Consider the following 25,505-nt stretch of genomic DNA (forward strand, 5'->3'; position numbering starts at 1 on the left):
AAGTATTTAAGATTTAGCAGAAAGCTAAAGCAAACATAAAAGTCTTCAATCTTGTTTTAAAGGTGCTCAGAGTTGGGGCAAGTCTTAAATCCTCAGGGAGTTTATTCCAGCTATTTGTTGCATAGTAACTAAATCCTGCTTTCCCATGTTTCGTGTTTACTCTGGGGATAATTAACAGATTGGTCTCAGAAGATCTTAGTGTTCTAGAAGGCTTATGTAGTGGAAGCATATCAGTTAAATATTTTGGGCCTAAACCATGTAGGGATTTATAGGTTAGCAACATGATTTTAAAATCAATTCTCTGACCTACAGGAAGCCAATGTAACGATTTAAGAATTGGTGTAATATGTTCAAATTTTTTGGTCTTTGTTAAAACTCTAGCAGCAGCATTCTGAACAAGCTGAAGCTTCCTTAGAGTTTGTTTTGGGAGACCTGTAAGGAGACCATTGCAGTAATCAAGCTTACTAGTGATAAAGGCATGTACAAGTTTTTGTAAGTCTTCGGTGGACATGAGCCCTCTAAGTCTTGCTACATTTTTAAGGTGATAATATGCAGATTTTGTAACTGATTTGATGTGACTTTCGAAATGTAAATCAGAATCCATGATAACCCCTAGATTTCTGGCTTTGATTGAGGTTTTCAGGGACAGAGAGTGAAGGTGTTGGGTTACTTTAAGCCTTTCCGTTTTAGCACCAAATACAATTATCTCTGTTTTATCCTCATTTAGCTGAAGGAAATTTCGGCACATCCAGTCTTTCACTTGCTCAATGCACTGGCACAGCAGATCTATGGGCCGATAGTCATTTGGTGATAGCGATACATAGATTTGCGTGTCATCAGCATAGCAATGATGGTCAATATTGTTATTATGCATGATTTGCCCTAGTGGGAGCATGTCAGTGGAGGCTTCTCCATTGAGGAGAGGGAGGAAGATCCTCCCTAACATTGTTGAGAATAAAAAATGTAGATTGCCCAGACTATTGTAATGAATTAATGCCCTTAAATATGACTACTTTATTGCCTTTGAATATATAATGTTCGTTTCCCTGGGTAAAGGGACATTAGCACCCCCTATCGCCTTTTGACAATTACTTCAGGGAGGAACGTCCTCCCTCCGCCTCCGTTGACTCCCATTCATTTTCCCGAAAGTACTGGCGGCCGGTGGATAACATGGGTTTCAATGGGAGAGAGGAGGAAAATCCTCCTCTGAGTGGGTGGGACCTTAAGGGGTCTGATTCGCGCAAAAATCTATCCGTTTGCGCTATGAACCAATAAGCAGGATCCCTGGATGTTGAGCAGTGTTGCCAGATTGGTCCGATTTCCCACCCAATTGGGATACTTTTAACCATGTTAGGCTGGAAGAATTATCATTGGGCGGGAAATCTGCCCAACCTGGCAACGCTGTCGATAACAAACCCGGTCTGCGTTGCCGCGGTGCTCAGTCTGAGAGACGCAGAGCAAGTTAAATCTGCGATAGCGAGATCCTAAATGCACAATGGAAACATTGGAAATTGGACATTGTTAACGTATTACAAAAAGCATTCCATTCATTCAGTTATAGTGCTAAGTTAGCGACCAAAGAAAGAGGTAGACCACTTCCCAAAATCAAGGTCACCAGAAGTAATGGCAACGTCAGTGTTGTGAGTGCTACATGGTTTGCTAGGTACGCATGACTTACTGGTAGCATTACAAGCAATTGTAACTGAAAATAAACATAGCTAAATAACTTCAGTCAGTGAGGGCAAAAATAGGCCCAATGATAGGCCCAGATTTTTTTATTTACTTTTACAAATCAATAGTAGGCCTGATTTGACTAATATGCTATGCATCCTTTCCTTCTCAAATTACAGTGATCCCACTGGTGGCTTTGTATACATTTTGTTCACATAACTCCCTCCCTTCTATTTTGTAGTTCACCAAAACACCCTGAAACAACTTGAGTCTCACATTCTTATGCCACCATACACCAACAGTGCAAGCAGGCCAATGGCAACCAAGCGCGCAGTCCTTCCTCCCTCACTTTAAAAAACGACCAGCCGCCACTGGAGCATGTAGATGTTGAATAAAGAGGGTCCTAGGATCGAACCTTGTGGGACTCCACACATCACGTTGGTTGATTCTGATACAAAGTCGCCGATGGAAACAAAGTAGTTCCTATTTTGTAGGTAGGATCTGAACCAATTTAAGACTGTGCCTGAAAGCCCCACCCAGTTTTCTAACCTGTCCAAAAGTATTGTATGGTCTACAGTGTCGAATGCAGCACTGAGGTCTAGTAGCATTAGTATTGAGGTGTCGGGCAGGCTGTTGTCTCTCTTCAAGGTCTTTGGTCTGTAATGCAGAGGAGGGGGGTGGCCGTTCCTCGTCAAGCCAGCATCAGCGATTGGGGAAGGCACAGTGTTGATGGCGTCGGGCGGGCTGTTGTCTCTCTTCAAGGTCTGTGGGCTGTCTGCTATCTGTGTCTCAGATAGTGGCAGAGTAGATGTGTGGGGGAGGCTGTAGTCTCGCTTCTTCTCAACCTGTGCTCTGATTGTGGCCTGTGCGTCAGACCATGGCAAGATTATGGCCTGTGCGTAAAGCGAGAAGAGAAGATTGTCCCTCAACAGTTTTGAACCTAACCTGTTTGGGTGTAGGCCATCTGCTCTGAAAATATATTTGCGCCCCCAGAATAAGTTGGAATTGTCAATAAAGCCCCTTCCTCTTTCATTGCAGACTCTGGAAAGCCATGTATTCAGTGCAAGTAGACGACTGAAACTGTTTATTCCCCTGTCAACTGCTGGTATGGGTCCACTGATGAATGAGTTGATGTGTATTTTGTCCAGTGTATCCAATAGATCAGTGTAAACCCTCTTCAGAAGTTCTGACTGTTCTCTTTGAATATCATTAAATCCTGCATGCACAATAATCTGTGAGATTTTGGGGTTTTCCAATATGATTTTGGCTAGTTTATGGTTGATATCACTAACCATTCCATATGGGAAGTTGCATGTTTTGATCTTCTTACCGGTTATATCCTTGATGGTTGAGTCTCCTATAATCAGAGTGTCTGGTTCATCTGCTTCCTCTGAGATGGGCCCTTGTTGGACGGTGGCAGACACATGCGCAGCCCGCCTCCGTGGCGACTGGTTGTTCCATGTCTGTCCGTACCGTCTGTCCGGACACATTTCAGGGGTCAGGGGTGCACAGGTGGCCGAGGCATGCGCAGCTCGCCTCCATGGCGACTGGTTCATGTTCCGTCTCTGTCCGCACTGTCCGTCCGGACGCATCTCGGGGCTCAGGGGTGCATGGGTGGCAGGCTCGTTCGTGGACTCTTGAAGTGGCAGGAACCGGTTCTTCAGTGGCAGGGTTAATTTCAGTGACGGGCTAATCCGTCTGATACATGTAACTTTAGCTTTGGGTAGTTTAGCATTTGGCGTTGAGTGATCTTGTTGATTCACTTTGGTATGTTGTTTTGGCTTAGCGCTGACTCTGTGCCAGTGAGACGCAGCTGGAACTGTCTCTCTCTTGTCCAGCTTCGGGAAGGATACAGTGTAGCTTTGATCATCTTGCTGTATCTGAGTGAGCTCAGCAAACTCACCCATCGGCACTGTATCCTGTAGGAGTCATTTGCATTTTTCTAATGCTGCTAGTCTCGTTTCAATTAAAGCCACCGTCTGTTGCAGTTTGGTGCAGTCTGTGCATTTCCCAGTCTCCGTGCCTGAGATATCCGAGTACAGAGGCATGTTGGCGATAGGAAAGTCCAAGGCTTTTTCTGCGGTCTGATCCGGGAGTAAAAAGTGCCAAAATGTATTGTTGAATCGAGCGATGGAGGACGACGAAAACAAACTATATACTGTTAGGTATTATGATCATGAAATAAAATAAGATACAGTAGATCTGAACGATGAATTCAGTATTTTTTTCCAATGCCTAGCGGAGGTTCGGGAAACATGACCTCTCTCTCCGCTGCCTCTTCATATGAAGAGGCAGCATGTTATGACAAGAGTCCTCATGTTATGACATGACTCTTGTCATGTTATGACAAGAGTCCTCTTTATCTTGTTCTGTCTATCCGGTTATAGTAGGCCGATCCTATCACTTACTTGATCTGGCTGTTGAATTGAAGTCGGTAACACTTAACAATAAGGTACGCAGAAACGTGGGTAGTTACTGAGGAACAAATGTGTAACGAATAATGAACGACCAGGGCCAGCCATACTGCTAATCAACTCAGTTTGTGTATCGACAAGTGACCAAGCTACTAGCCTATAGGTGACCCCTACTTAAACTAAGTTAAAGGTCCCATGGCATGAAAATCTGACTTTATGAGGTTTTCTAACATAAATATGAGTTCCCCTAGCCTGCCTATGATCCCCCAGTGGCTAAAACTTGCTTTCGGTGTAAAACAAGCACTTGGTGTTCTGCTCGCCTTTGAAAAATAGCGCTGATTTGGAATGTGGTCCCATATGTCATCTTAAAGGATCTAAGCTCCTCCCCTTTCTCTGCCTGGCCCGCCCAGAGAATTTGGCCCGCCAATGAGACACGACCATGCGAGCGCCACATGTGTGTGTGTGATTACACACACTGTAACGCAAGTGTTTGCTGTTGGTGTTATGACGCATAACACGTCGGTTCTTTGATGTCTCTTGTGTTTCCACAACGAGACTGTAGTTGGGGTTATCTCAGCCATGGTTGAGAAGGAATTGGGGGAAAGGAACTTTGGCTTTGACTCGCTGAAGTACATGAACTGCGATATGCTGCCAGCCACCTGTTGCTGCAAGGCACCACCGCCGCAAAGCACCACCACCCAGCAGCGGGCAGCCAGCAGCAAGCAGTGCATGGTTCAGTCTACTTCAGAATGATGTGAAAGTGGAAGAACCAGAGACGTCGGAGAACCCGACAAAATCGTTTGTGACTCATAATATCGTCTCGATACTCGTAGTGGGGGTTATCTCTCAGCCATGGTTCAGAATGAATTGAGGGAAAGGAACGTTGGCTTTGACTCCCTGAAGTACATGAACAACGACATGGAGGAGAAAGGGATTGTTGGCCGCGAATGTCTCCCGCTTGAGCCCCGCTTCCCGCTGCCGAGGGACCACTGCCTCGGAGCTGCAAGAGGCGGTGATGCCTAAGCGCTGACCGCTGCCAAGGCGGTGGTCCCTCGGCAGCGAGGCTCCGGCGGGAGTCAACCGCGGTCAACAATCGCAGGCAACAATCCCTTTCTCCTCCATGTCGTGGTTCAGTCTACTTCAGATCGATGTGGACGTGGAAGAACCAGAGACGTCGGAGAACCCAACGCGGTCGTTTGAGATTCATAATATCGTCTGGAGGCTCACAAAGCTTCTGGCCGTGATTATATATATTATATTGTATAAATATCTATGTATAATATATTATTTAGATATAGAGCTCCAGGACTCCCATGTGTTCTAGAATATTTACAGAACACGGCTAAAGGCTGTGTGCGCCTCGCCATTGCGATACATCCACTGTAAACAGAGCGCAAGGTACCTTGGCTGCAAGCTGCTCAGGGCCACACCCCCACCCTCCTCTTGACCCACCTCTCTCCTCCTCATTTGCATTAAAGAGCCCATGCCATTAAAATCACATTTTTCCTGTTGTTTGTTAAATAACATAGGTCTGAATAATTTTGTGAGCTGTGGTAAGTTTGAAATCTATGCAGTTTGTCTGCTGAATGCAATAGGCAGTGAAAGGAAAAAGGCAGAAGAAATGAGCCAATCTGGATAAGGTGACACTGTGACGTAGCGTTGTCAAACTATTATTCATGGCCCTGCCCACTTGGTTGGTTCGTAACCACCCACAAGAATTCTGAAGGAGTCGTGATTGAGCTAGTGCTAAATGCTAATACGTGTATTGTAGTTGCTTAGTTCGTAGTAACAGGCTAGTTACAGAATTTTGAATGCAATGGCAGAACGACATCGAAGTACATGAACTGCGACATGCTGCCTGCCGCCGGTTGCCGCGAGGCACCACCGCCGCGAAGCACCACCGCCCGGCAGCGGGCAGCCGGGCGGTGGTGCCTTGCGCCGGCAGCAGGCAGCAGGCAGCGCGCGGTTCTGTCTACTACAGATTGATGTGGAAGTGGAAGAACCAGAGACGTTGGAGAACCCGACGAAGTCCTTTGGGATTCATTATATCGTCTGGACGTGCACACGGCTTTTGGCCATGATAATATGTATTATTTGATATAGATATCTATGTATTATATGATATTATTTAGATATAGAGCTCCAGGACTGTAACGCAAGTGTTGTACAGTTCCTTGTTATTTGGATAACCGTTCTGCTGTTGGTGTGATGCCGCATAACACGTCGGACTCTCGTCTCTGGTATTTCTACAACGAGACTCGTAGTGGGGGTTATCTCAGCCATGGTTGAGAATGAATTGGGGGGAAAGGAACTTTGGCTTTGACTCCCTGAAGTAGGCATGAACCACAACATGGAGGAGAAAGGGATTGTTGACCGCGGTCGTCTCCCGCCGGAGCCTCGCTGCCGATGGACCACCGCTTCAGGAGGCGGTGATTAGCGCTGACCGCTGCCGAGGCGGCGGGAAGCAGGGCTCAAGCGGGATACATTCGCGGCCAACAATCCCCTTCTCCTCCATGTCGTGGTTCATGTACTTCAGGGAGTCAAAGCCAAAGTTCCTTTCCCCCAATTCATTCTCAACCATTGCTGAGACAACCCCCACTACGAGTCTCGTTGTAGAAATACCAGAGACGAGAGTCCGACGTGTTAGAACGGTTATCCAAATAACAAGGAAGTGTACAACACTTGCGTTACAGTCCTGGGGCTCTACATCTAAATAATATCATATAATACATAGATATCTATATCAAATAATACATATTATCACGGCCAAAAGCTGTGTGCACCTCCAGACGATATAATGAATCGCAAAGGACTTCGTCGGGTTCTCCGACGTCTCTGGTTCTTCCACTTCCACATCAATCTGAAGAAGACGCGGTCGTTTGAGATTCATAATAGCCTATCGTCTGGAGGCTCACACAGCTTTTGGGCGTGATAATATATATTATGATATAGATATCTATGTATACAATGGGTTTCTAAGAGCCACTGCGATACATCTACCGTAAACAGAGCGCATGGTACCGTGGCTACAAGCTGCTCAGGGCCAGGTGATAATATATATTATAGATTATATGATATAGATATCTATGTATAATATGGGTTTCTAAGAGCCATTGCGATACATCCACCGTAAACAGAGCGCATGGTACCGTGGTCTGCTCAGGGCCAGGTGATAATATACATTATACATTATATTATATTATATTATATAGATATCTATGTATAATATGGGTTTCAACGAGCCATTGCGATACATCCACCGTAAACAGAGCGCATGGTACTGTCAGTGGCTACAAGCTGCTCAGGGCCACACCCCCACCCCCCTCCTTGACCTGCCTTGACACGCCCACCGTAACCAGAGCGCATTGTACTGTGGCTACAAGCTGCTCAGGGCCACACCCCCACCCCCCTCCTTGACCTGCCTTGACACGCCCACCGAAACAGCGCTTGGGGGAAGCTCAATGTGCGACTGGTTCGGAGTGGCTGTAACTCTGCACCACGGCTGAATTTCGGGGACGTCTTTGAATACTGTGTTTGTGGCCCACTAATACCTATATTAAAGCATCCATAAATAGCATGGCATGGGATCTTTAAAGCTACAGACACCGAAACAGCGCGTTTGGGGAAAGCTCAATGTGCGACTGGCTTGTAGTGGCTGTAATTCTGCACAACGGCAAAAATTCGGGAACCTCTTCAAATACTGTGTTTGGGGCCTACTAATATCTATATTAAAGCATCCACAAAGTAGTATGCCATGGGACCTTTAAAAAATGTATCCCATCATACCTAATTAGTTTCAAATCATGGGAATCCATGTGTGCTTGTTTACTTTAAACCCTTTGATGCCTGTAATCAGGCCCGGAGTGGCTAATCGGGAGGGCCGGGACAACTTTTGGGCCGCGAGGGCCGGTGTTCAATTATTATTTGTATTTATTTTGTGCCGGTGTTCAGTCATGGCACTGAGTGGGTATCACATGTATGCTGTTACCACTGTCGTTGGGCCGTCTCCACTCCGCTCTTTTCTTTTGTCACCTCATCGTATCAGGGAGCTGGTGGTCTGTTTGATTATGTCAATGAAACTGGGACGCGGACGCAGGTTAAGGGCACGCCCACCAACAAGAAACAGACGCAGCCTGTCGTAACGTCCGTGCACACCGCACACTTTCAGTGGTGTTTGTAGCCTAGCTCCAACCCCAGAAGTGCAAGAAAAATAATTATGGAAAATGGAAAATAAAAAGAGCAAGGGTGGCGCAGAAAAAGCGAGGATTAAAAAGAGAAAAGCCCTGGAGACACATGCAGCCAAATGTGCAAAAATCGGCAGCTTTTTCAATCAAACGTGCTTGCGGTCTAAAACGACCAATGAAAACGATGAAACGGGTAAGACAAGATGTTGAACAAAATGCAACTTTACCTGCACCGTTCAAGTAAATTAATTAGCCTATCAAGTCAATGAATTGCGTGGCGTTGTAACATATAGCCTGGCTAACCTAACGTTACATAATTTAAATAATATTATGATGCGACGCCACATAACTGGCCATAAACTTTGTCTTGTAGCTCCTCAGATACAAGATGCATCACCAAGCACCAGCCATGAGCCCACAGGTCCAGAGTGTGCAGGTATGATTGCTCATGAAGTGAATATTATTAGAATTAATATAATGAAGAGTATTGTGTAGACCTAGCCTGGTCCTACCAGACTCTTACTTCATTTAATTTGCACAGAGAGTCTGGACCTACTCAATTGAGTAGGACGTCGTGATTAAGGTGCTGGAATCCGATTTCAGTGAAAGAGGCTGTGAAGAGACAACCTTCTCCCAGGAAGATCTTCAGTTCTTGGCTAAGCTGAAAGATGGAATCAGGCAGAAGCAAGATGGTCATTTTGAAATTCCTTTACCTTTCAAACAAAATCAACCAAGTCTTCCAAATAACAAAGCATGTGCGTTTCAACGCCTAGTGTCTTTGAAACGAAGGCTCAGAAGAGACCAGCAATACTGCGCTGACTACGTGGGCTTTACGAAGGATATCATTGCCCGTGTTGACGCAGAAAAGGTCCCTGAAGAGGAACTTGACAATCAACCTGTCTGGTATATCCCTCACCACGGCGTATACCACCCCCAAAGGCCTGGGAAGATACGCGTGGTCTTTGATTGCTCAGCAAGGTTCAAAGACACGTCACTAAATGACCACCTGCTCACTGGTCCAGAGCTCACAAACACATTGGTGGGAGTCCTTTGTAGGTTTCGCAAAGGCCCGATTGCCATCATGTGTGACGCGGAAAAAATGTTCCACGTAAGGCCTGAACACCAAGATTACCTTAGGTTCTCATGGTGGGAGAACGGTGATCTAGAGTGTCCGCCCTAAATTTTTCGGATGAAAGTTCACCTATTTGGGGCAGCCTCCTCACCTGGCTGTGCCAATTTTGGACTTAAGCATCTAGCCGCTCAAGGTCAGGATAAATTTAACCCGAGCACTGTTAAGTTCATCCAAAGGAATTTTTATGTCGACGATGGACTGGTGTGTGCAACGTCTGACGAGGAAGCAATCCAGCTAATCAAGGAAGCTTGACAGCTTTGCAGCACAGGCAACCTCAGACTACACAAGTTCGTCTCCAACAGCAAGGAGAAGCTGAATTCAATACCGAAGGAAGAGTGTGCTGAAAGTGTCAAGGACATGGATATGGCCTTGGGAGAGCCGCTCATGGAAAAAGCTCTTGGCGTTCAATGGTGTGTATCCTCCGATGACTTCCAGTTGGCTACATGTTCCTTATAACTGGTTCGGCCGAGTTGACGATAGGGGACGAACAGTGGGTTCATGAATTTCAGGTCCGGATGACAACAATGGAAACAGGAGCTGCAACTACAACAATGTCCAAAAGCCCCCACCTACATGCAGCGCACCAATACATGACGATCACCGGAGCCATTAAACTCATTTTGAGTCCGCAGGGAATTTTTTTTTAATTGTATTCATGTCCATTATTTTTTGAACTTTTCGCTTTCAATGGATGCTGAAAATGAATAACTTTGTGTCACACATACCTAGAAGTATTAGTTTGGAATTCTATGAATGCATTTATCTATGTGCCTTATTGACTCTATGATGATAAGACATGATGATTGTATGACACGTTGGTTATATGTCTACTGTGGTATTGCTGACAGTGGCCTGTGTAAACTATGAGACCCGCCAAAGTGAATGCCGTTCCATAAATAGGTGAACTTGATGTGGTTTTACCTCCATAAGAGTTTTCCATCTACTAATCGGTTGGTGGTGTTGATGATTTCTTTCTATTTTGACTTTTTTTCGGTGTGGTGTTACGTATTTTAGGAACACAAGCTGTATTTCCCTCGCTTAACCAATAGGGGGTAGGACCAAACATATAAGCCGTAAATACTACACATAGCCACAAGGGAAAGCAGGACATTACTGAAGGCTGCAATAGATACTTTAGCCACAGAGGGCAGCACCACAGACCAGGCGAGGAAAACCGAGGATTACGTCACACCGGTTCCTCTCCAAGTCTTCCGGTCCTCGCTGAGTCCATAAGAGCCTCCAGAATCGTGGAGGCAGACCAGAACTCTCTCGGCAGCGATTAGACATAGGTGGGTTTATGGCTAGGATCAGCTAGGAGAATACTCTCGCACGTGCTTAGAATACATCTTCAATCTCTCTTTGCTTCAGAGTATCAGTTTACCATACCGAAAATACTTTATACAAATAAAGTCTCTTTAAAGCTATCCTTTGGATTCGACCCCTCTTTCCCTGAAGAACATTGCAGTGGTACGTGGTGCTTATTGCTTAGAGAATGCTCATCTGAAATGACCAAGGAGGGAATTGTGAATTAAATAAGCATGTTAGCTGTCATATCCGAACATAGCCACAAGGGAGCAGGACAAACGTATAAGCTGAAATAACTGCACATAGCCACAAGGGAAGCAGCTGTAATAACTGCTCATGGCCGCAAGATGGCAGCATCACCAGACATATGAGGAAGCCAGAGGGGGGCTCTCAAAACCATAGCCAATCAGAGCACGTACTACGTCATATAGGCCACGCCTACTTCATATCTATACAGAGCAGGACCCAGAAGGAGGAGCCCCTGACTGCAACCCGCAGACGGAGCCCACATTGAGGGGCTGACACTCAGTCCATATTGAGGGGCGGGCAATCAGCCCTCATTGGGGGAGAAGCCCCTGACTGCAACCCGCAGACGGAGCCCACATTGGGGGGCGGGCACTCGGTCCTCATTGAGGGGCGGGCACTCAGTCCTCATCGAGAAACCGATTTAAACTACAGTTGGTCCATTATCCGCACAGACATAGTCGTAAATGAAGAATACCTGAATTAACGTCCTCAAGTAGTTATAGGCTCACAAGATATGGCATTCCCTCTCTAGCTCCTTCCCAGGCTCTGACGGGTATCTGCTCCGTGAAATAGGCAAGGCAAGGCAACTTTATTTATATAGCACTTTTCATACAAAAGGCAGACTCAAAGTGCTTCACATATAAACATTGTCATACAATAAAATAAAATAATAGATAAGTAAAGAAAACATATGCAAAGAAATGAGTAAAATAGAAAGTTAAAAAGGCATTTTAGTATTAAAATAGAAAATAAAGGCAAAGTTAAAAAAGCTTTTGAGAAAGTGCAATGTATTTAAGATTTAGCAGAAAGCTAAAGCAAACATAAAAGTCTTCAGTCTGGTTTTAAATGTGCTCAGAGTTGGGGCAAGACTTAAATCCTCAGGGAGTTTATTCCAGCTATTTGTTGCATAGTAACTAAATCCTGCTTTCCCATGTTTCGTGTTTACTCTGGGGATAATTAACAGATTGGTCTCAGAGGATCTTAGTGGTCTAGAAGGCTTATGTAGTGGAAGCATACCAGTTACATATTTTGGGCCTAAACCATTTAGGGATTTAATTTTTTGGTCTTTGGTAGAACTCTAGCAGCAGCATTCTGAACAAGCTGAAGCTTCCTCAGTTTGTTTTGGGAGACCTGTAAGGAGACCATTGCAGTTATCAAGCTTACTAGTGATAAAGGCATGTACAAGTTTTTCTAAGTCTTCGGTGGACATGATCTCTCTAACTGTCCGTCCACACCAGAAGCGAATTGAGCGACCAAATCGCCGGAAGTCATTCACTTTCTATGGGCAAGAGCGACCAAAGCGACCAAAGCGACCAACGCTACCAGCGGCCAAAGTTGAGCGACCAGAGCGTCAAAAAGAAGTTGAAAACTTTTTAACTTTATGCAAATGACTATTATTCGCTTCAGCGGCCAAACACTGACAGCCAATCGGAATGTAGACGCTCTTCGCTTGCGTGGATCCCAGGGAACATCGGCAGGCACTTTGGTTCCTACCTACCTTTATTCACTCACTGAACAAAATGTCGGCTGAAGTATTAATCGCGGCTGTAACTGGGCACCCGGTGTTGTACGAACCCACCCCTTTTCAGTTCAGAAATCGAAACGCCGTAGTGGTTTGGATATCAAGTGATGATAAGCGGGAGTATTTATAGGCTACATCTAGAACGTTCGTATTTAAGCGGGAATCATTTTAATTTGCTCTCCATGCCACCAATCTAACCAACCAATCGCGTGTAGCATGCTTTAAACAAAACCAAAAAAGTTTTTGAAATCGTCACATAAACAAACTAATCGACAAGACGAGGGATAAATGACAAGGGATATATCTAGTCTAGATAGATAGAAAGCCTAGTCAAGTCTTTATTAATACCAAACGACACAAATCGTCGGGAATCCATTTAGGTGGTTCGGCCCACACAGGACAGTAGCATACAAGACCACACAGAACAAGTCTGACTGGACATACACACAATACATCACATTAAAACTAGACACGCGTTGATAGATAGATAGACAGAAAAGCCTAGATAGATCGATATGTTCCATTATTTGCCTTGCGGAGCCAACCAGTCCTGTGCGCGTATGCAAATTAGCCATGTGCGCGAATGTCTATTTGTTTTGAATGCGACGAATGAGTGCAGATCATGATTTGCAGATCCAGATCAGTGAAACATATTTTAACTACTACAGCACGCAGGATTTTTTGTTCTCGGTTGTAATTAGCCTACATTTTAGGATTTTTTTTGTATTGGGGGGAATCACTGTCCTACTTGTTGTCGAAGCACTTTATCGAACAAGCAAAACCGTCTCGGCAATATGGCCAAGGTGTATGGGAGAGTTCACTATTTGATATGGCTGTCTGTAGGGCCTACTAAACGCATACGGCTCCTTTAAATGCGTCTGCATAATTGAATTGTACGTCATGAGCGACTTGAGCGACCAAAGCGAACAGAAAAATTTGCAGCGAAACTTTGTGAGCGACCAAAGCGTCTTTGACGCTTTGGTCGCTCCTGGTGTGGACGTACAGTGAGGCTTGCTACATTTTTAAGTTGATAATATGCAGAATTTGTAACTGATTTGATGTGACTGTCGAAATGTAAATCTGAATCCATGATAACCCCTAGATTTCTGGCTTTGATTGAGGTTTTCAGGGACACAGAGTGAGGGGTTTGGTTACTTTAAGCCATTCCGTTTAAGAACCAAATACAATTATCTCTGTGTTTTTTCCTCATTTAGTTGAAGGTAATTCCGATAGTCATTTGGTGATAGCGATATAGATTTGCGTGTCATCAGCATAGCAATGATGGTCAATATTGTTATTTTGCATGATTTGGCCTAGTGGGAGCATGTAGATGTTGAATAAAGAGGGTCCTAAGATCAAACCTTCACGTTGGTCCACATGTCACGTTGGTTGATTCTGATACAAAGTCGCCAATTGAAACAATAGTTCCTAATTTGTAGGTAGGACCTGAACCAGACGGATGTCGTTCACAACTTTAATAAGGGCGGTCTCAGTGCTGTGCAGGGGTCGAAATCCTGATTGGAAGTTGTCATAGCAACCAGTTGATGCCAGGAAGTGATTAAGTTGCTGGAGGACAACTTTCTCAATGATTTTACTTAGAAGGGTAGATTTGATATTGGTCTGTAGTTCTTAATAATAGAGGCATCTAGGCTCCGCTTTTTTAGAAGGGGTTTAATAACTGCAGTTTTCAAAGCTTTTGGGAAGTTGCCTGACTGGAGAGAGTTGTTTACTATCTGCAATATGTCTACTGCTAGGCAGTCGAAAACATTCTTAAAGAGGTTGGTAGGTAAAGTTTCAAGGCAACAGGTGGATGGCTTTATTTGTGTCACAGTTTCCACAAGAGTTTGAGAGTCTATAACATTAAAGCATGCCATCCCGGGACAGGAGGCCCTCTTATTTTGTCTCTTACTTAGGTCATAGGCAGCTGGGCATGTAACTCTCACAGACAGACGGGCACAGGAGTTCTCTTATGCAGACGTTGCATTGTTTACAGTGTACACTTCATCGTTTTACAGACATAGATACTGGCTTTAATTTGTCTGCATAGATCTCAGTGCTGTCTAGGGATGAGTCGGTCGCGACCGATTCGTTACAACGAATGAATCCCGAACGTGAACGACAAGAACTGGTTCCCCAAAACAAGAAGAACTGGTTCTTTTATTCATTTTTTTTTAACATAAACCAAAAATATGGTCACGTAAATAAAATATACAAACCAACAGAGCTTCGTCTCCCCGCGACTTATATTGATTGATTCTACAACGTTCTCAAAGATTCACCCAATGAGAGGTAGCAATGGTGTTGCAATGGCACCTGGGTAAACAAATGACAAGGCGGTACCATGGACATAATAAAGGATGGACCACGGACTGGAAAGTGGCCGCCCATTCATTCCTATACAAACTGCTCAGTGGCGCAGGGTAACATACAGGAGCGATTTGCTTCCGCGTTATGGGGCCAAGACACGTGGCCCAGTCCGTAACGTACCGGATGCAGAAATATAGAACGCATGCGTGCCCATCCCCCCACTCCGGTCCAACAACAATATTAATTGATACCGTAATGCACCTGTTCTTTGTCTTTGGATCTTTTGAATAAATGGATCAATACATGATGAATCACAATGATCGCAAGCAGAGGGCCGTGAGAGTTATTGAGCAGCAGATGAACCAGTCCAAAAATCGGACACGTTAACGGAGCACTGAAGTAGGCCCTCTCGGATGCCATTTGTTTCACTACGACTCCTTTCAGCTGCACACCCCTCTTCCCCAGCGAGATAACGGCTAATAAAACGCTTGAGGTGGCGTTTTGAAAAGAAAAAACTTACATTTTTTTAGGACATGGCATGAAGGTAATTATGAGCCTTTGATTGATATCCAGACCTTTTTTGCGGGGACATATTCCTGTTCCCCGCTTGTATTGGAGTGAACGGAGATATCTACTTCTGGGTCCCATGATTTGAGGGACCCGTCCACAACCCGCTTAAACAGCTGCAATACCAGGCTTGGCCGCTGAGCACTGGTGGATTGCGGAAGTATGCAGTGTTCCTGGGGGCTTGGGCGGTACCGTCGAATATGTGCGCTTTCTCTGTCTGACGTATCTTGGGTCATACCATTCGACGTGGGGCCACTCATATATCCCCCTACATTTTTTCGAAAATAGACTTGACCTCCATCTGATATTGGATAAAGGCATTTCCCAATCCCAGGAGTCTTTGCTCCATTCTACGTCAATTTAAGAACAAACAAAGAAATTAAACTGCAGTTCGTATTTTTTTATTTATGACCATGAAAGTTCTATAATGCCTGAACAATGAAGAATTAAATGTAAAGTAAAATACAATTATAAATGTAAAACCATGAATGAAATATAGAGAGTAAGCAAGTGGTATAAATATTGGTGGGACGTTTGGCTATACTACATAGTATATCTTCTTGATTTTCACGTGGGTTAGAGCATAGAAGTGGTTTAAATTATGCTTACAGCCGTCTCGCGGGGGGGGGGGGGGGGGGGGGCAGACACCAAATGACGTAATCTGACGTAACGAACGAATCAAATAAACGAATCGTTATAGTGAACCGAACTGAAAGAACTAGTTCCCGGAAAATAATCATTTTGCCCATCCCTAGTGCTGACCCTTAGACACAAGACTATTTTAACACTCACAGGACCTCATAAGGAAACTGTTACAAGATAGCATAAGCAATCAACATAGTAGGTAGGGATGTCCATTGTTAACCTGTTGACTGTTAAGAAGATCTTTAACCGGTTAATACTAAAGGTTAAACATTAAATCATCTAAATGTTTATTATATCCGGTTATTACTCCAAGTATGCTGCTGCTGCATGCAGAACTCTTATTTTCATATCACTAAACCGAATGTAAGAACACATACTTCAGGCAAATAATCAAACAATAACAAAGTTTAGGCTATGCTTAACTTTATAATGGGTCCATGGTACGCAGCAAGAAAGACGGCCTTAAACTTTCTAGGAAAGTCCACACTGCAAATGAACCCACACTGCAGAGCATGAAGCCACACTGCACTTGAACCCACACTGCACAGCATGAAGCCACACTGCACATGAACCCACAATGCACATGAACTCAAACTGCACATGAACCACACTGCACTGCATAAATCCACACTGCGCAGCATTCAACATCAATCAGCAGTCAAAAGCATCTCCAAATGTATTAAAGTTGAAAGTAAAGACTGAGATTAAAGATTTAATTGGGATAGTGGTAAGTGCATGTGTAAATCAGACACATCACATCTCAGAAATGTCAGTTATACCAAACTTCCACATGCCCCCAGTCAGTCCCCCCCTCAGAGAGTCCATTGGAGTTATGGATTGCGCAATAACAGAACACTTCCTTCTCTTCGTGGATATATTTGGAGACTTCCTTAACTTCACACATGACCTAATTGCGGTGCTGCAGGATTCCATCAAAGCTGTGAATCCACCACTCAAACTCTGCACTACCACTTCTATCAGCAAAACCAAATTTATTTCAACCGGTGAAATGCATGTTAAATTGAGGAGAAAGAATGGATTGCAGGATGCACCTCTGTAACCTGATCTTGGACTCCACCTGCCACAGCCTCCAGATCAGATGGGAGGCTCCCAGAATCCTCTCTGGACCTACCTCCTATCCACTTCTGGTGGTTCCTGTGAGCTGTTCAAATCAAACGCACCCTATATTGATACTTGAACATTTAATAAAAAATATCATAGAAATGGTATTGCAAATTAACCAATTCTCTATTCACCTACTATGTAGATACTTCAGAACTAGTTGAACTGATCATTTGACAAAAAAACCTCTTGAATATTTTCTAATACTATTCAGCATCTCCAGAAAATGTTGACATTCTTACAATTTAAAAGTACCGTAGTTTGGAACCTCTCCCAATATTTTCAGATTTCCTATTGGCCGTTATCAACAGGCACAGAGAAAAGGGCATCTGAACACAATTGGAGACCTCCAACCATTCAGACTTACTAAATGTGTAACTCATCAATGGCAGGCTTCTTGGTTGTTTATGAAAATGAGTTCCATCCTCTGTACAGTCATCGCAACAAACCCGTCGAATATTTGATAAAAGGTTGTGATGGCCCCCGTTTCAATGTTTGATTAGACCATGACAAAAAAGCATTGCGCAGGTGTGTTCGTCTGCATCTATTTATTTTTGTAGCAAGAGCCAATTTCGACACCACCTACTTCATTATTTGGGTGTCTGCCACAAGGTAGATTTTTTTTATGTCTATATTTCCGATTTTTTAAGCTGACCTCCTCCCTCTCTCTCGTTTCGTTTTGTGGAGCAAGTTAATTGTCTGAGAAACACGCGTTCTGTGAATCACCTTCATTTCAGTTTTTGAGGAGCTCTGCTTAAAATATCGGAAATATTGACTTATACAGTATATAACTAGAGGGTGCAGTGTACAGACTGCGCAAACCATTCTGAAGTCTCTTTCTCTCTCCCTCCCTCTCTCTCCCTCTCTATCATTTCGTTTTGTGGAGCACGTAGTTGTCTGAGAAATGCGCGTTCTGTGGAGCACGTTCGTTTCCGTTTTTGAGGAGGTCTGCTTAAAAAATCTGAAATATTGACATGTCTATAACTAGAGGGTATGGAAGCATATATGTAGCAAAATTCAAATGGCAATGCAATTTGCAATTCAATAAGTCATTAAATTATGCATTTGACAATTCCTTGTGCAAATTAATAATATAATTTGTAAATACGTTATTCAATTTTGAAAGTTTTTTTTTTTTTTAATGGAACAACATTTTGTCAAATTCTTTGAGTTCCTTTTTTCAAATTGAAAAGCTATAGCGTCCCCGTCATTGCAATGCACTTCGCCATGCTCCATGTGTTGCGAAATTCATATTACATTTCAATCCGCAAACATTTTTGGAAAACGTATCAGCCAATCGCATCTGGGCGGGAACTACATCACTTCGTCGTGAGACCAGTTGATCATCCAGGATGTAGCACTTGGCACTTTCATTTCTTCATTGTGAAAGGTTTGACTGGGTTGATGTATATAGTAATAACGTGAAAATGGCGCGAAAAACGGTCGCGGAGCTGCTGCGGGAGGCCGCTGCAGAAAAAAGGTTATATATTGGCATTAAGAGTAGTAGGAAGTAGTAAATTGACTTTTGTAAGTAGGCTTATTAATGATCATCAATGTAGTTGCAGTCCACATTGACGACATAGTTTAGACAGGTTTGATAACATTTTGGATTTCCCATCTTTGGCCTGTACATTCTTGTACCAAAAGTTTGCCCTTTACAATTTCCAAACATCTACCAGTCTGTATGTTCTTCAATTCTTGACCCTGAAAAGGAGAGAAACGCAGGCATACATCAGGGAACACTGTGTGTCATTATTGCAAAATTCCTCCAACTTCAATCAAAATCCTTCTCTGCTGCATTCAGAAACAACACCTTTCACAATCAATCACCCACAACACAATAGAAGTACCTGGATGAAGTCCCAGTAAATTCCAATTCTTTTCTGAAGAGATTCATGGCAGTTGTTCAGGCCAGGCTCGTTGTCTTTGTTGCCATCGTCCGTCAAACAGCGATTAGCATTGTACTTATGGGACTTGATCCCACCAATGTAAAGCTCACCAGTCTCACGGAAATGTGTGTGCTGATGAGAATGAAAACCAAAAGAAAACATGTATTCAGTTTCATCAGATACTTCATCCAACATATTAATAGTACGTCCTTTGACTCACTTGAGGCATATAGTAGTAGCAGTGATACGCAATCGGTGTGTGGCCTGGAACTGGACCTTGGTCTACACACATGTTGGCATCGAGGTTCTTCAGCTAAACATGGGAGAAATAGAGAGACAGAGGAAATATCTTCTGATATTAGATCATGATGCTTCTTCCATCAGAGATGATTCAGAATAGCTCTATGGCTCTAAAAATCTCTGTGTGTTCAACCCTGTCCCTGATATTGCTAAAACAACTCACTCCTCCATAGGCCAGGATATTTTCCCAGGTATCCAGCAATGGATACACATTGTCCAGGTACCACTTGAAAGGTTTACAATTCAGTCTTTTTCTTAGTTCTTTTCTCTCTGTCACATCCCCAAAGTCAATACCGTGATCCTGCAGAATGAAAGAGTTTAGTTGATCATAAGCCTTCATCAGTTAAGTCAAAGAATGTGTTTCTGTCTTAGGCCCCGTTCACACGAAGCCGAAACGGGCGAAACCGTTACGGTTTCGATCTATCCGGTTTCCTGGTATCTCTGTAAAGACGAAGCCAAGCGAAACCGGGTAGATGTGTAGAAACGCTGTAGTACACATTCCAGGCCCATAAGGGTCGCTGCTTCTGGTGCAGAAATCCAGAAGAAATGAAATAAGAAGAAGAGGCGAGCATGCACATAAAGGCTGCCCTTATGCGCATGCTCGCATCTGATTTCTGAGACTCCGCGGGCTTAAGAGCCATTGGCTAGGAGGTCGAGTGGTGGGGCGATGACGTCATGGTTTGCGGTTTCAGTCGGTTTCAGGCGTACACACGAATCCAAAACGAAACCGGGTAGATTTGAAACCACCTCCGAGGGTGGTTTCAGAAGTTTGCGGTTTCGGTCAGCGGATTCGCCGGCTTCGTGTGGACGGAAGGCCGAACCGTACAAGACCTTTGCGGTTTCGCCATGAAATCGGCTTCGTGTGAACGGGGCCTTAACCTTAATCAATTAAGCCAAATAGAACATCATTGTAGAGTGTTGTTTAGTTTTGCCTTTGAAGCTGCATTCATTTTGAACAAAGTTCATCAAAGAAGTCAGAAACAAAGTCTAAAATACACTGTACACTGTGGTCGCAGATCAGTCTACGTTGGCATGACCTTTAAGGTTTAACTGTTGTACCTTGAATGGGAGATTCCAGGCCAGATTGACGTTATGTTTGTAGTCATCCATCCAAACCTCTGCTACCCTCAAAGCATTCCTTTTCATTGTGATGGAGAGGTCTGGCATGTATGGCTTATGGTGCCTCTCAATGTGGGCTATCTTGGAGCATGGGACAACCTCAATACTTCCCCCACATGTCCAAACCTACAAAATAATTAATGGGCATTGTTACAATTCAGCCATTCCCAACATTCCTAACCTTGGGTATTCTTGTGGCATACTTACACGAATCCCAAGCTCAACATTTTCTCCACCGTATACTTTCATTCCTCCATCAAGAACTCCAATTTCACCAAGATACGTCCGATCTGCGACCAGGATACCCATTATGGAAGGACTCCTTTAAAGGTCAAACAGAGGACATGGCTCAATATGTCATTGTTAATGACGTATGCAGATATTTTGTTAATTCAGATCAAGAAAAGCTATTATCAGGTGAAACTTACTTTCCAGGCAAGGAGGGGTCATTTAGTTTGTACCACTCAGGCCTAAATCTCTCGTACATGCACCACAAAGCCCAGTCAAACGCATGGGATGCAGGCAAGTATGTTACAATATCAAGATCATAGTAGTTGATTCTGTCAAACACCGGAGACACAATCAGCTTCCGATCCCCTTTAATTTGCGTAAGCAATGGTTCAGCCCTGCAGGACAGAAATAGTTTGAGATAAAACACATTAACAATAATGGACACAGAACTTTAACACAGGATGACTCATTATTTGTTGTCCATTATTTTGGCCTTCCAGTGGTTTGATTCACTTTGCCATTGATGTGTTGTTGTTTAAATTCAATCATTCAATCAGGGTTTGAGTTGCCAGGTTGTAGCTGAGCTCCCCTGCATTAGACTTTCGCGCTAACCTGACAACAAAGTTGATACATTTCTAAAATGAAAGAGAATATCCCCGGAAAAAATAATTGGGCACCCTACTGAAAACCGGAGGCCACCCTACTGAAAACAGGAGGCCACACTACTGAAAACACTCACTATTTGACTGTACCCTTAGAAGGATTATAATCAATATCTGGTCCTATATGCTATATGAATGAAAAACTCTCACTTCCTAGACAGGTCATCCGAAGTTCTATGCCACAAGTATACAGTAATATTCCGGCTTTGGGACCAAGGTTACACAGAGGAGTGTCACCCAGAGAGATTCAGATCGACATCATCTGTACAGTATAATATAAAGTAAAGAAGATCCTTATAAATTAAGACATTTATAAGTTAGATGATGAAACATAAATCACACAAAACTCAGAAAAACTAATACGACAGAGGTTTGTTGCTGCCATGTATGGGCATTATTTGATTGAAAACCTGGAAAAGCAGGTGTTAATGAGATTTTAATTGTGTCTTTCTACAGCGGCCAACTGTTTGTATTTTTTACGGTCAACTAGTGCAGGCCAACTGTGTGTTCGCTGTTCAGCCAGTTAAAAGCCTACAGATCCCCACTCCAGCAGCACAAGACTACACAATTATATCTGTCATATGATGGTAACTTGGTACCCCCTCACCACAGGTCATGGACTTCAATATGAGCATCCAAGATGGCGACCACGTCAGCCGTGGCGGCCTTCCATCCAGAGATCCTAGCCGTGGTCAGCCCCAGCTGCTCACTGTGTCTCACTCTGGTCATGAGGAGGCCTGGATTCTGGTCCTCAATGGTCTTGATGTACATGTCAAAGTCCTGCTTCAGGTCGTCTGTGGGGGGAGGGGGGTAATCTCTGTTAATAATAGCTATTGATAATACTGCTGAATTAATAATATAATATGTAGTTGATGCAAGGGCTACATTAGTATCATATATTGTTGCCCTCCAATGGATCACAAAGCAAGCCAGCTAGCTGGTCAGTTCCGGATAAGATTGGTCAAAAAGATACGTAGCAAATAAAAGAGAGACACTCTGGACAGCAGGTCCTGTTTGAATGAAACTGACCCATGCCTAAATCATTGACAGAGGACGACTTCATACATTTGAACATGATGTGTATAAAGTCCCTGCTTGATTTCTGCTTTTTGGGCATTGGTAGGGACATTTTTTCTAGCGTTCCTACTAATAATGATCCCTGGGTTATTAATTGTTATATGTATATAGGCCTATATAATTTATATATTTTTTTGCATTATTCATGAGGAGTTATACAGGAAGGTATGGGAGGGAGAGAGGGGAGGACATGCAGCAAAGGATCATGGGCAGGAATCGAACCCGGGTCAGTGGGATAAGACCGAGCCATAATAGTGCAGGCTCTACCCTGCGTACCACCGGGGCACCCCAGTAACTTATGTTTAAGTGAAGCGAGGAGAGATGACCTAGTCACGGTCACCCAGATCGGTATGTCCTTTAGTAATGAGAAAACATTTGATCAGTCTTTAACAGTTCTATTTTTAGAAATTGGAAAAATGCATGCTGTGTATTTAATATGGAAAAGAAAAATCTTGAGCATTGGTACATCGTTTTGGATGTATGGGCGGTGAGAGACTGAATCTTCCTGCCCTAATATATTCCCATAAACATTTATTTACAGAAGTAGTTTTGTAATTGTCTATCATTCCTTAGACGTAAAACATAGACAAACCATTGGTGCTGTGGTCATCCACCAATATGATTTCTTTCAGCAAGGACTTCGGAGTGCGGTCGATAATACTTCGGATGGCTCTCTTGAGGATTGACAGGGCCTCATCCAGGTAGATAAGGACTACTCCAATGCTGGGCAGATCCTTTGGGTATGTCTTCTTTAAGCATCTAGATTAACATCCAAAAAATAATTCAGAAAATACTCCTATGCACTCCCACACATATGTACACACACACACACAGAGTGTTCTGTCTCTCTTTATCTTTCTCACACATGCGCACACACACGCACACACACTCACACACACACACATGCACGCACACACACACACACACACATGCGCACACACACACACACATTTTATATTCCACATTAAAATAAGTAAAAGGTCAACCTTGGGTCCCTGGTGTCTGGAAGAGGTCGACTAAGGGGTAGGCGGTCGCTGAGAAACACGTTATATCCATATTTCTCAAATAAAGCTTGTGCCTCATTTTGTTCGTCTTCTGACAAATTCTCTCCACCCCAGTTCTGGAACAGGGCAGACTTTGGGAAAAGTTTCTTCCCTTCATTTCCAGGCTGTTCAATTTTCCCAGGTTTATCTTCATCCTCTTTTTTCACCACTGCAGTTTGTTTTTCAACTATTTTTCTTTGTCTGTCTAGATCTTCTTCAAGAAGCCTCTGCATTGATTCCTGTTTTTGATTGACGGTTTTTACCAAGTTGTCTGTAGGACGAGAGAAAATGTATGAATTAGGAGTCAGCCTCTGTCTAGTTACACTGGAAAAATCGGATTATTATTTTGTAATTCAATTCAAATAAACATTTTTTGTTTTATTTTTAAAATAACTTTTTTTCATTTCGAAAAACTGTTAAATATAGATATTTTTAATTAGGAGCACAGGTAAAATTGTAGGGTTGTGCATTCAACTGATTAATAATTAGTCAATCAATCCAAATAAACATTGTTTTTTTTCTTTCTAAAATACTGTTAAATATAAATATATTTGATTAGGAGCTCAATGAAGAAATATTTGTTTGGACAAATTTACAATTTCAAGTTTACGTACAAGACTGCACATGCACATTAAACACAACGACGCTTGACTACTGGACCAAACCGGATTTCAGCCATAAAGACTGTGGATAACTTGAGGGAATCAAGTTCCATAACGGATACATCCAATCGCGCCTCGAAAATGTAGTCAGATTGTAGTTTCGAAAATGCTTTACGGCGCGGACACACACCCAAACATGGCACCGGCTAGATATAAACAGCCAGTTGCAAGGCAATTGTTGCATTCATCATGGATCAATCGACTGATAAGGGACCCAAGAGGCGACTGTCGGTGGAACAAAAGAAGAATGGACCAGAAAAGAGATCAGACACGAGTGAAAGGGGAACTATGCAACTTTTTTGGCTTGATTTACCTTAATATAACAGGCTAAGAGTCATTGCGATGGTTCTATTATACATTTTTGTTCGTTTGTTCGTTGTTTCGACTCCCCCTTGCGCATCTTGGCGGAGAAAAGGAATATGTTTCTGCCGGCGACCCGCCGCCCACTCTCGCGGGAGTCTCGGGTCTCGCGAACTAACGAATTGCTTTACGGCACAGACCCCCAAACACGGAACCGGCTCGATATAAACACAAGTAACTAAGGGATTGTTACATTCATCATAGATCAGCCGACTAAAAAGAGACAGAGAAACCCAATGTCGGAGGAACAGAAGAAGAGAAAAGGGAGACTGACCGACAGAGAGGCCAGACACGAGTAAACGTTGGGCAAGCTTTTCAGGAATAGTGTGAACTGAAAGAAAAAGAAGACTGCAAATCAGACGCCGACTTGGCCGTGTTGCTTTTGAAATTGAAAGTACCCTTGGGTGAACTTTGTCTTCGTGGTATTCTTGATGTTGATAGTCTCTGTACAAATGCGTTTGCTCAACCATCTTGTTGTGAGCCCTGTAAAAATTGTTTTCTCGACCGTTTTGTTGTAAGCCCTGTATGTTTCTAGCTTGCTTGGTTGCAATCATATAAACACCTTTGTTTCCATGGGTGTTTTGCTGTTCGTCTGTCTCGTCCCCCAGATACAGACTGAATCCCCGAATCCAGGTTGTTGTTTATTTCGATTATTATGTTGGCCAACACTCTTACACTGATTGTTCTGTTCAACCTAAGATAAAACAATTATAATGTAGGATGTAAATTCTCCCCGACAACTATAAAAAAGGATGGATTTATGTTTATTGCAATACAAATACACCATTTTAAAAATGTATAACCTTGCCTACACTTTATGAACATCTACTTCGGACATGGCTCCACACATTCTCCGGCTTCTTTGAAAACAAATGCACATGGCTCGGGTCGTCAACGAGTTGTTACGACAGTGTTGTAAAATATCTACTACGAAGCTCTAGGGGGCGCTGTGTAGAGAAATGTGCGTGCCAAAACCAAGAAAACAGCGAAGAAATGCCCGAAGTTGCATAGTGGGCCTTTAAAGGACAATTCCGTTATTATGAACAT

At 43.4% G+C, this 25,505-nt stretch overlaps 1 protein-coding gene across 1 annotated transcript; it reads right to left on the minus strand.

Moving 5' to 3' along the window:
* Window positions 1–18,699: 18,699 nt before the first annotated feature.
* Window positions 18,700–24,115, minus strand: LOC115550817 (probable polypeptide N-acetylgalactosaminyltransferase 8). Its single transcript, XM_030366145.1, has 11 exons — window positions 24,097–24,115; window positions 23,380–23,707; window positions 22,986–23,152; window positions 21,924–22,110; window positions 20,852–21,049; window positions 20,631–20,745; window positions 20,364–20,549; window positions 19,468–19,605; window positions 19,225–19,317; window positions 18,966–19,136; window positions 18,700–18,819 (listed from the first exon to the last, which is right to left on the minus strand). Exons 1-11 carry the CDS (start codon window positions 24,113–24,115, stop codon window positions 18,700–18,702), a joined length of 1,722 nt encoding a protein of 573 aa, XP_030222005.1.
* Window positions 24,116–25,505: the final 1,390 nt, after the last annotated feature.

The sequence above is a fragment of the Gadus morhua genome, chromosome 9 (assembly GCF_902167405.1).
Source record: "Gadus morhua chromosome 9, gadMor3.0, whole genome shotgun sequence".
Classification (NCBI taxonomy): domain Eukaryota; kingdom Metazoa; phylum Chordata; class Actinopteri; order Gadiformes; family Gadidae; genus Gadus; species Gadus morhua.